The 12,547-nt window shown below is 39.5% G+C and overlaps 1 protein-coding gene across 1 annotated transcript in view; it reads left to right on the forward strand.

The window, feature by feature from the left end:
* MICAL2 (microtubule associated monooxygenase, calponin and LIM domain containing 2) overlaps positions 1-12,547 on the forward strand; it is a 285,377-nt gene that overhangs the window by 249,269 nt on the left and 23,561 nt on the right. Inside the window, exon 34 of the mRNA XM_074230325.1 lies at positions 1,037-1,130. Coding sequence (XP_074086426.1) covers positions 1,037-1,130 — 94 coding nt within the window. The remainder of the gene's footprint in view (positions 1-1,036; positions 1,131-12,547) is intronic.

The following is a 12,547-nucleotide window of genomic DNA, read 5'->3' on the forward strand; positions in this document are numbered from 1 at the left end:
TTTTTACAAAAATGTAAGGAGGAATGGAAGGCAGAAGAGGGAAGGGAGGGAAGGATGGGGAAAGAAACAGAAGGAAGAAGGATAGATTTGTTCTTCTTGAATTCAAAAATCAGAACTAGATCTAAGGAGGAAGACTTGCTTTGAAACAATTGCTGTGAAAAATCCATAAAATTTCTATGTGCTAGCTGTGCAACCATAGGCAAGTCATTTCTCCAACCTGGGTCTTAGATTCCTCATGTGCAAGTGGCGGGATTAGATTAGATTGTCAAAATCTCTCCCAGTTCTAGATCCCATGGTCCTTTAAGGAGAACTTCCAAATTAGTACTTCTAGATGGCAGAATATAATGCCTTGGGAGGTAGGAAATCTCCTCTCACTCCAAACAAATGGCTGCCAATTGCAAAAGGGATTCATGGTTGGGCATGAGAGACTCCATTCTGTATAAAAGAGAATATTCAGGGGTCATCCAGGCTCTGCTTGAATCTGTAGTACAACTATGATATCTAACTCAAATAGAAATGGGGGCTACTAATCTATACATAAGAATACCTGTGGTTGAGTATTGATGTAGTTATAAAATGTGATATTAACTATGTTTTATTGTATTTTTATTCATTTTGTTAAGTGCTTCCCAATTCAATCTAGTTTGAGCTGTATTTGGAAAGGCTATTGGCAGAATGGTTCGGTATAGGATATCTCTGGAGTACAGTTAAGATCTAGCTTTGAAGTCAGAGAATCTGAGCTCAAATGTTGTCTCTGTAGCTTCCAATCCGGGTGGCTTTGTCAAGTGATGTAACCTCCTTTGGTCCTCAATTTCTTCACCTATAAAATAAGAGAATGGGGCTAGATGGCATCTGAGGTCCTATCTAAATCTCTGATCCTGTGAACCTCTGACTTTACCTCCCAAGACAGTCAATGAGCACTTGGCCTACTATGTTGTGGCCCCTTTCCACACCCAAAGAAAGTCAGTTCCCTTTAGTTGTCTACAGGTCCATCCTCATGTAGTATACAAGTTCATTTGTAAACATGATTTTGCAGGCTATCCAGCGTCAGCTAGAAGAGGTGGAAGAGCGTCAAAGGGCCTCAGAGATCCGGGGTGTTGAACTGGAGAAAGCGCTGAGAGGAGAGTCAGGTATGCTATTTGGTTTGACAGATTGCATGGGGGCCAGTTGACCTCCAAGTGGCTCAGGGCGGCCCTCCACTGGGGGCTAGCATGGGAGCAATGAGGCCTCTCTGTGGATCTGTCAACAGAAACATTTGTGGTCAAAGCTAAAACTGCTTCAGAATTTCACAATCCAATTGTCAGCGAGACTAACTTCAGATTGCCCGCCAAATGGGTCTGCATCTTGGCCCCCTAACCGAGTTACGGCTGGGGCAGTGCGGGCCAGTACTCAGCTAGCTGCTGGGGAAGCTCTCCACAAGGCTATTGGTAATGCGATTAGGGGATGATTAAGGCAAAGAACAAACAGGCCGCAAGACATGGAGAGGCACACAACTGAGTTGGATTGGGGCTGTGGGCAAGAACTGGGCTACCAGCATCCTGGTAATTCTGAAAATACCCGGTAGATTAGCATTCACTAGTTCATGCACTTGAGCCTCCATGCCCTCCTGCCCTCCAACCCATCTGTATATCCGAGTTAGTGAATATATGCATGCATGTATCTGCATGCTAAGATTTACAACAGATAGATCTGCTCAATAGCAAGAGAGGGAAGGAAGGGAGGAAGGGAGGGAGGAAGGGAGGAAGGAAGGAAGGAAGGAAGGAAGGAAGGAAGGAAGGAAGGAAGGAAGGAAGGAAGGAAGGAAGGAAGGAAGGAAAGAAGGAAGGAAGGGAGGGAGGGTTGGTTTCTATTTGCTAGCTGTACAACCTTAGACAAGTCACTTCCCCAACCTGGGCTTTAGTTTCTTCATATGCAAAATAGCAGGGTTGGGCTAGATTGTCAAGATCTTTCCTCTGACCTAGTACTTTTCTCATTGTGCCACAACTAAGCTGTAAAATAGGAATATTTGACATCCCTCATGGCTTCCAGGACTGTAATGAGAATCAAATTATCCACTTATATGTCAATAGTTCTTCAAAATATTCTACATAAATATTTCTTGACATTACTTATCAAGGAGTCAGTGGATCTGAGTTCTGACACTACCTAGTTGCCCTTGGGCAAATTTAATTTATACTCTTTGGATTGTCCCTTCTAATAACGCAAATAATAATTTCTCCATACCCTAAGATGATAGTTTCTTGAAATACTGTGGCAAATAATAATTATTTTTGTTTATTGGTCATGAGATAATAAACCTCTCTATAATCACTTAGTTGGTCACTTCTTGAGATTACAGACCTCCAGTTGGATATAGGACTCTGCATTAAAGCCCTTCCAGCTCAATAAGAGATGCCAGGCCTTTACTAGTCTAGCATTTGAGAACCCATGATCAATGTCACCTCACAATGATGCATCGGGGAGGGCTTTAGAAAAAGATTTAACACATAGTAAATACTTAACAAAAAATTTGAGAAGTATTGAAAAAAATAGGAACAGGCTGTGGGAGCACCAGAAAGATCCTTGATTTGTGTTTTGTGTTTTGTTTTTTTTACAAGGCAATAGGTTTAAGTGGCTTGCCCAAGGCCACACAGATAGGTAATCATTAAGTGTGTGAGGTCAGATTTGAACTCAGGTACTCCTGACTCCAGGGCTGGTGCTCTATCCACTGTGTTACCTAGCCGCCCCAAAGATCCCTGATTTGGAGTGAGAAGACCTGGATCCACATCTCAAATCTTTAACCTCCCTGAACCTCAGTTTCCTCAACTATTAAAAACAGAGAGAGTAGGACCTGCTCTGCTTCCCTCATAGGATGATTGTGACCATCACATAAAAATCATGGCCATTAAATGTTAATTCTAAAGCTAGATATCATTATTAGTTATTGTTTAAATTATTTTAAGGTTTAAAATATGATGAGTACTGGAAACTATTTAATGGATTTCTCTTCCAACAACCCAAGCTTATCCATCAGAAGTGAGTGTTCAGGGGCAGCTAAGTGACAAAGTGATAAAACACTGGTCCTGTAATTGGGAGGAACTAAGTTCAAATCTGACCTCAGACACTTAATAATTGCCTAGTTGTGTGACCTTGGGTAAGTCACTCTTAACCCCCTTGCCATAAATAAAATAAAATAAAATAAAATAAAATAAAATAAAATAAAATAAAATAAAATAAAATAAAATAAAATAAAATAAAAGGAGTGAGTGTTCACAAAATGAATTTATATCTCTTGATCATGTTCTTTAGTAAGAAGTAGCCAACGTCAATCTGTCTGTAAGCCCTTATTAAGTGCCTGCTATTTGCCAGGTCCCATGTTAAGGGCTAGGGATGTAAAGAAAAGCCCCTGCTCCTTCCTTTGAGAAATTTACAATCTAAAGAGAGAAAAAAATGAGCAAACAAGCAAGTTCAAACAAATCTATGCACATGATATAGTGTAAATAATATTGTAAATCAGCGGAGCTGGGAAAGGTTTCCTGTAGAAGATAGAATGTTACTTGGAACTTGAAGGAAGCCGGGGAAGCCAAGAGGTAAAGATGAAGAGGGAGAGCATTGCATGCATTGGGGGACAGCCAGAGAAAATGCCAGAAGCCAAGAGATGGAGGGTCTTGTTAAGAGAATAGCCAGGAAACCAGGTTTGAAGAGTATCTGGGGAAGAGGTTTGTAAGATCTAGGAAGACTGGAAGGTTTTTTTTTTTGGTGGAGAAAGAGGAAATTATAAAGGACTTTGAATATCAGATGATTTTGTAATTCTCTATTCATTTGAGGTAAAACCAGTTCCCTTAACCTCCAAACAAAAAGAGCCCTGGATTTGGAATTCAGGGACTTGGATTCAAATCCCAGCTCTGCCACTTGCTGCCTGTCTGGCTCTGGCAGCTAGGTGGTTGACCCAGTGGATAAAATATTGGCCTTGGAATCAAGAAGACTTGGGGTCAAATCCTACCTCAGATACTTCCTAACTGTGTAACCTACAGCATGTCACTTATCTTCTGGCTACCTTAGTTTCCTCATCTGTGAAATGGGGATAATAATAGTATTATAATAATAACTTTAAGCTGTAGAATTATGTGGATAGAATGAGATAATGCTTGTAAAGCATTTTTTACAAACCTTAAAACACTTTGTAAATTATACCTATTATTATTGTCCTTGTTATTAATATTAGATAAATCACTTCCTCTCTCTAGACTCCAGTTTACCTCCATAAAATGGGGGAATTGATTGGTCTAAAACTCTAGATGATCTCTGAGGGCCTTTTCATCTCTCTAAACTTTGGAGCCAACAAACAAGAAATCCCTGGTGATAGCATCTGAAAACTTAACATACCCAAATTTCCAGGGAAACCTATTTCTACAGAACAAAGACCATGGAAAAGGCTTGTAAATGATACTAATTCAGCATTTTTATTTCAGTTTGTTCTAAAGGAGCTACCTTCATTAAAACACCATCTTAATTGCTGCTCTGTCCGAGTCTTCCATTTGAGAAAGGAAGATCAGTAGCTTAAATAGCATTGGATTTTAATGATAGAAACCTGATTTTTTCAAAGTCTCTCCTTCCCAGGCTCCTCTGTGTCGCAGAAGGGGAGTATTGAGTAGGGTAAAAGGGAAAGAAGAAGAACACCCAATCTGTTTTGCAGCTGTGATCTGACAGCTGCCTCCATGCTCTGCCCGAATCTCATCAGCTGGAAGATTGATTCAGCTCATTCCCTTTACATCCTTAGTAATTTAATTCCTTCTGTTAAGTTTATGGGCCCTTTCTGTGGAAATCGTTCTGGGCGGAGGCAAAGAGGCAGCTGAACCCAAGGGGTCTGGAGGGTGGGATGGTCTCACTGACCACAGCTCCCAAGCAACCCAAATGCAAGGTTGCAAGCCAGATTTGAGAATTAATACACTCTAACTTATAATAACATTTGGGAAATAACAGCACTCTTCTGTGGTTTCATATTCTATTCATACTCTGACAAAAAGGTACCCTGTTGCTTAATGAATGACCGATGCTTATTAGGTTAAGTTGTATTTGAGTCTGCCTGTGCTTATCCAGTTCAAGTGATTTAATAGGTATTATTTAATAGGTATTATTAGGATAATTAGAAAATGATCACAGTTAAGCAATAATATTGAGCTGGGAAGGCTGTGAATAAGTGCATTTAGAGCTAGCCCTGCTGAACACTAGTCCTCAGTGACAGTTATGCAACTGGCCTCTCATAATGATGGGCACTGGGCCTGAAAGGACCCTTTGTTGGTGGGAGTTATTCATCAGCCGCAGGCACTGGATTGGAAAGGGCCCCGCGTGGGCACAAAACAAAATGCTGAGGAGCAAAATGAGGCTTTGATGATCTCCTAATTGTAGCGACAACAATTCCGGCTTTCTCTTTTCTAACTGTCAGAAATCATCTCTTGCAGTCCCAGGAATGATTTTTCCCTTCTTTGTCAAGAGAAGCAAAAAGCCTCAGAGCCCACCCCAGACACAGCTGCAGGGAGCTTTTAGTAACATATGGGTTGGTCCCCCCCCAAAAAAAATTTGGGGTGGGGTATAGGATGGGCTGCCTATGTTTGGAATCAGGGTTTTAGATTAGGGGTCCCCAGGTAATATGAAGAAGAGTTGTGATTTCATGCAAGAGCCATGTATATCTTTTCCCTTATCCTTACTTCCTAGGAGGAGTCTTGCCATTGGCCAGCCATCATTTATTTATTTATTTAATTCTGACTTTTCAAAGCAAATGACTTATTTATTATTCCTACTATTGTTATAATATTTTATAATAATATTATATTATGTTATAATGTTATTATAATATAAATGGGCTTCCCACTTAAGACCCTTAGTATGTCTTAGGGTCATCTTTCCTTAAACCTACAGACTCCAACATGTTGATGTACTATTTATCCAACAAGGGAGTGCAATATCTGCATTGTCCTTTTGGTGATGCTCTCCTTGAGTTATCAGCTAAATGGTGGGCTTAGCTCCTTTATGGAATAGGGATATCAAGGACCATGCTCTTGTCTTCCTCTTTGTATCCTTAGAAAAGACCCAGCTTTAAAAGGCCAAGGTCTCCCATCCCATTGCATACAGGGCCAACTCCAGTTAGCCTTATCAATATCTGACTACCAGACTCAGAAGGCTCTGGAGAAAGTGAGGCTGGTTGACTCTTACATAGCATCCTCTCACTTAAACAATTCACTTGCATGACATGGCATCATCTCTCTGATGCCATGGTCTTCTTCAAGAATGAAGGACACAGGGCAGCTAGGTGACACAGTTGTTAGAGCACCAGTCCTGGAATCAGAAGGACCTGAGTTCAAATTTGACCTCAGACACTTAATAATTACCTAGCCGTGTGATCTTGGGCAAATCTCTTAACCACATTGTCTTGAGAAAAAAAAGCAAAAAAACATGCAAGACACACAGCAGCATCCCTAGAGAAGTCAGAGCCTAGAGTCAGGAAGACCTGCGTTCATATCTGCCTTCAGATACTTATGAGCTGTATAATTCTGGGCAAGTCATTTAACCCTGTTTCCCTCCATTTTCTCATCTATCAAATCTCATCTATCAAATGAGCTGGAGAAGGAAATGGCAAACCATTCCAGTATCCCTGCCAAGAAAACCCCAAATGAAGAGTCAGAGTGGACAATAGCATTTACCTGAAATAAACTCAATAAATGCTTGATGGACTAAGTGGGTGCAACATCCCTGTGGACCACCAGAGGATGCTCAAAGCCAATCCCACATGAGAAGCAATTTGATTTACCTTCATTAGTTGGGTCTAAAATTAATATAAGGGATGAAATAGAATGTTGCTTAAAATCTCAAAACAACGGTTCTTCTATCTGTACCTAACTCACAAACTCCCACTTTATTTTGATTTTCCTTTCTGAATTCTTGCCCCATTGCATTCATAAAATTCAGTCTCACTTTGGTGCTAAGATCATATAAAATATTATCATACATAGAATAAAGTCAAAGGAAATAGACCAAGTCCTTTTGTATGGAGGCGTCTGCCTCCAACATCTCCTAAACCTCCTCCAGTTGTCCTCACAGATATTAAAGGAGATAGTTACTTTGAGCTCAGAACCCAAGTTCAAAACCATCCTCAAACATTTTACTAGCATTTGTGACTCTAAGCAAGTAAAATGATTTAACTTCTTCCACCGGTTTGAGCTCAGGTCTCTCTGACTCCAGACCCAGCTTTCTACCCTAGTTGATTAATGAATGTTGAATTGAATCTAGGGAAGTGGTGGCCCCATGTTACTTGGCCCTATTGAGTCCCCATCTGTAGAATCTTATTCATTTCTGGATGCCATATTTTTAAATGAGATATTGGCAAATTGAAGTCTATTTAGACAAAGCCAATGAAGATGATGAAGGGGCTAGATTCCAAGACATGAAGAGCAGGTGAATGTGCTGATGATGTCCAGGCTGAATAGGAATAGTTCACTAATACTCTAAGTGCTGCCATATGGAAGAAGGATTCGATTTGGTCTTCTTGGTCCCAGGAGCAAAAGGTGAAGTCACTGGGAGACAGATTTCAATTTATAATAAGGAAGAATTTTCTGACAATTCAAGCTGTGTAAGAAACAACAAAAAGGTTGTTAACTAAAATTGAGAGTTTCTCATCATGGGAAAATGTTTAAGGAAGAGAATGGATACGTAGTTGTTATTTGTCATTAATTCATTCATTCATGCAGAAAGGCATTGAGTTCAAATCCAACCTCAGACACTTTGAATATCTAAGTGACTCCAGAGACAAGTGGCAAGACATTGGGGCTGAGTGCTAGTGTTCCAGGGGAACTAGCAGGGTTATCTAAGCTATGGCAGGATGTTGAACTGAGAGATTGCTACAATCCATTCTAACCCTTCTAAGATTTAGTGATTCTGTGATCTTCATTTCCATTTATTTTTACATGAATTTTATTTTTTATCATGAACAAATTTCAATATATTAAAAAAACAAAACAGAAAAGAGGACTGACTATGATTCCATGTGCTGCTATTTCACAGTTTTTAAAAGTATATAAAATCATTTGATCACAATAACAACTGCTCTGCTTACCTATGTCCTCTTCAGAGTTTTCTTCTGTTCTCTTCTGGGTATTTTCAAAATGTCTTAGTATTGTTATTTTCTGGCTTTCCCTTCCTTTGAAAAGAATTTTATAAACCTGAAAGCACAATATAAATGTTAGTGATTAATATTTGTTCTTAAAATGATTGATCAAGTTTCTCTTAAAAACTCTTTCATTTTTAGTACTTTCATTTCCTCTGATTATCAGAGGAAGATGACTCCTATTTTGCACTAATCAATATTTAACCCTTGTAGCTTATGATGGTCTCAAGTCAAAGAGGGTACTTAGTCTGCCTTTAACTAGGATAGTGTCTTGGTGAGACTGGAGTGAGTTTGAGATATGGAGTCAGAAAGCCCTGAGTTCAAATCTTGCCTCTTATTCTTTAGAGACCACAGACAAGTCATATTCTCTCTGAGCTTCAGTTTATAATATCTCTAGTACCTACCTTTCAGGGTTGTTGTGAGATTCTAAAGAGAATACTGTATATAAAGGGCTTTGCAAACTTTAAAGTGATGCCAGTTATATTCATTCTTAAGGGAGAGGCAACTGTGTCCCGGATGAGTTGGCAGGGTTTACTAAACATATTTAAATCCCCATTCCTTGAGTATATGGATCTAAAAGGGTTTCTTATAGGTACAGGTATAGCTACTGTAGCCATGTCTCTACATCTCAAGATCAGTGTTGCCAAATTCAAATTAAAAGGGGCCACTAAACTATATGAAAGGTTCCCTATTGACTTCGAAAACCACACATTAACATTATGTATGTTCCGTTGTATTTTATTTATTTTGTTGAAAGTTTCCAATTAAATCTCTTTATCTGGGTTGGACTGCACTCAGGAATGTTATGGGTGAAATGTAGTCTGTGGGCCACATGTTTGACATCTCTACTCTAGAATACCCATATTTGCTGTGATTGGTCAGAAATGAGCATAGCATATTAGTTGCTTAGTTAATAATACCATAAGATGAAAAATGTGTTGGGTTTGTAACCAGAGGATCTGAGTTCAAATATCAGCTCTGTCAAGGAAGTTCTTAAAGAATAAAGATTTTCTTTCATTCTTTGTATTTTTATCTTTAGTGTCTTAGCACAATGCCAGATACTTGGGTACCTAAAAAATGTTTGTTGATTTAATGATTGATTACTACCTGTTTGATCTGGGGCAAGACTCTTCCTGTCTTCAGATTTTAAAATGTTGAACTGAATGGACTCAAAGATCCCTTCCAGTTCAAAATCAGGAATGTGTTTCTTGATTGCCTGCCCTATCTGCACTAGGTATTGTGGGGAATGTGATCCCTACTTTCAGGGGTCTTTCAGTTTATTCAGTGAGGACCTAAAACATGTTCAGATTAGAAAAGCCAGATATCAGCTTGCTTGATATAATGAAGTACTGAATTGTGAGGTGTGGAATTTCAAGGAGAGAGACAAACAGAGAGACAGAGACAAATAGAGACAAAGACAGAGAGAGAGAGAGAGAGAGAGAGAGAGAGAGAGAGAGAGAGAGAGAGAGAGAAGAGAGAGAGGTCATTAGGGCTAGTCAGGGAAGCCTTCATGAAAGAAGTGAGAAATGAGAACTCTGCTTTAAAGACTTTGAATAGGGGCTGCTAGGTGGCACAGTGGATAAAGCACCGGCCCTGGAGTCAGGAGTATCTGGGTTCAAATCTGGTCTCAGACACTTAATAATTACCTAGTTGTATGGCCTTGGGCAAGCCACTTAACCCCATTTGCCTTGCAAAAACCTAAAAAAATAAAAAAAACAACAAAAAAAAAGAATTTGAATAGATGGAAGAAAGAGAGGAAGACATTTCAAGAAAAAGTAACACATTACTTTAAGATAGACGATGAACTCTGCTGTTGGTTTGTTATTCCAGGCCATCTACAATTTCTTTTTTTTCTTTTTAACTGGAATTTTATTTCATTTTTCCAGTTGCATGCAATGGTAGTTTTTCAACATTCATCCATTTGCAAATTTATGAGATCCACATTGTCCTACTACCCTCCCTTCCCACCTCCCTCCCCATTGATGGTGAACAGTCTGGTAAAAATTGTGCAGGTACATTTTTCACCTACAACTTCAATATAAATGAGTACGTATTTTCATAACTCATCTCATTTTTGTGAAGTTTGAAACATGTTAGCTAGTTAGATGATTCAATACATAGAGCAATGGTCTTGGAGTCAGGAAGACCTGAGTTCAAAACCTACCTCAGACTCAGACCAACTCTGAGGTCCTGAGTAGTTGTCTTAACCTCTGGCTTTATTTCCTTATCTTTAAAATAGGACTAGCTCCCTACCTCACAGGGCTTGTGGTGAAGATAAAAAGTGGGATAATATTTGTAAAATTCTCTGTAAATCTCCAAGATCTTTACATTGTTATTATTGGGTTCCAAAAAATCAACTACATAAGTATAGAGTGGGGAAGTTGTTAGACAGTAATGTGTGAAAAAGAGCTCCAAGAATCAATTAAATGAAACTACTGATACAATACTGTCAACAGTAGGATATAAGCAACCAAGAAAAGCTAAAGATCTGGGGCTATGTTAAGAGAACCTCAATGTATGAGATGTTTTGTTATGTCATCAAAAATAGAGAAAGGCCTCTGGCATGTAAATTGGACATTCTGTGGCAATAGTCACACAGGATGGGTAGGTAAACATTGATGGGTTTGGATCTGCAGTACCAGAGAAAATTTCTAAATTGGTGAGATCATAGATTTGGTTGAGTGTACATGTTGAAGAAAGGGACAATCCTGCTACTCTTAAATTGGTAAAATTATATTTATTTTTTTTTTAGGTTTTTGCAAGGCAAATGGGGTTAAGTGGCTTGCCCAAGGCCACACAGCTAGGTAATTATTAAGTGTCTGAGACCAGATTTGAACCCAGGTACTCCTGACTCCAAGGCTGGTGCTTTATCCACTAATCACTTAGCTGCCCCATGGTAAAACTAGAAATGTGTAATGTCAGTGAACCACCAAAGGGTGCTAACCAACCTTCACTGGGGAGTTCCATGCCTATCACGATGCTTTTCATATGTCCTTATGAGCAGAAATGCTAGATCAGGGTTATGTACTCTCTAGAATTTTGGGAGAGTTATCCAGCTTTTATACCAGTTCTATTTCCCTCTAGAAGGCAGATTGAAGTCATTCTCAAAGAATGTATGGATTGGTAGAACTAGACAGTTAAAATTAGCTCTGAGTCCTTACTGGTGAAAAGAACTTTGCTTCCTTAGAATATGGTGGATTTTAGTTGGATTTTAGCCATATGGCACTGGTCTATTGGATTTGGTTCTCCACAAAAGTAGACAAATAGGCTTGAATGTGGCATATGTTTGATTTTTCATCATAGTATAGAATAAAGTCAGCATTCAATAATAAGAACACAGTGCCTAATAAGACCATAAAATATCTACCAAGCAGTTTTGAGCCTACTGTTGTTCCACACCTGGGAAGTCATCTACAGAATAAGGGAGCTGATTTGATTCAGGAGTTCCAAGAACAATATCGTTTGAGTCCAAGTCACCCATTGTTGAGTAGGAAAAGGGGTCGCCTCCCCTGTTATTGGGTAAATATAAAAAGAGGCATTGAAAACTCTGGAGGAGCTCTGAACTTGGACTTACCATGTGGGAAATGACCCTGGGATCTAGGTGGACTTTTAATCTCAGCTTGTCCTAGGGCATAGAGATACACTGGGATCACTGGTCATTGGTAGGGATTTCTGGCCTCCTCTGGTTGCAGCTCATTCTCGAACAAGATGAGTAGGCACTGGCATTTTATTTCCACATTAAACGCCGTTATCCAGAAGCTTTTGCTTTGTGAATCCAAGGGGAAGGACAGCTACAGAAGGAGAGTAATTGCCCTAGCTAGGTAGCATAGTGGTTAGAGGATTAGACTTAGCATAAAAGAAGACCTGAGGGGCAGCTAGGTGGCACAGTGGATAAAGCACCGGCCCTGGAGTCAGGAGTACCTGGGTTCAAATCCGGTCCCAGACACTTAATAATTACCTAGCTGTGTGGCCTTGGGCAGGCCACTTAACCCCATTTGCCTTGCAAAAACCTTAAAAAAATGAAAGAAAAAGAAGACCTGAGTTCAAATTTTGCTGCAAATACTTAACTAGCTATAAAAATAGCCTCTTTCAGCCTTATTTCCCCCACCTGTAATATTTAAGATTTGGGGCTATAGACAACTGCTAAAGTCCCTTCCAACTCTTAATTTTACAATCCTATGAACTTTGTAGTCAACTTACTGCCTTTTTTTACCTAAGACAAGTCAGATGTCTCTGCTGACTCTGTAGGAACTGATATTCCCATGATTGGGAGAAGGAAATTTAAGCAAGAAAACCTTAAAGAAAGTCCTACAATCTTTACTGAAGGGCTGTATAAGAATAGACTTTTGATACAGTGATGCAGTATACCTGGAAGCTCTTTCAGAGTGTGAAATGTCAGACCTTGTG

This window comes from Macrotis lagotis, chromosome 3 (assembly GCF_037893015.1).
Source record: "Macrotis lagotis isolate mMagLag1 chromosome 3, bilby.v1.9.chrom.fasta, whole genome shotgun sequence".
Taxonomy (NCBI): domain Eukaryota; kingdom Metazoa; phylum Chordata; class Mammalia; order Peramelemorphia; family Peramelidae; genus Macrotis; species Macrotis lagotis.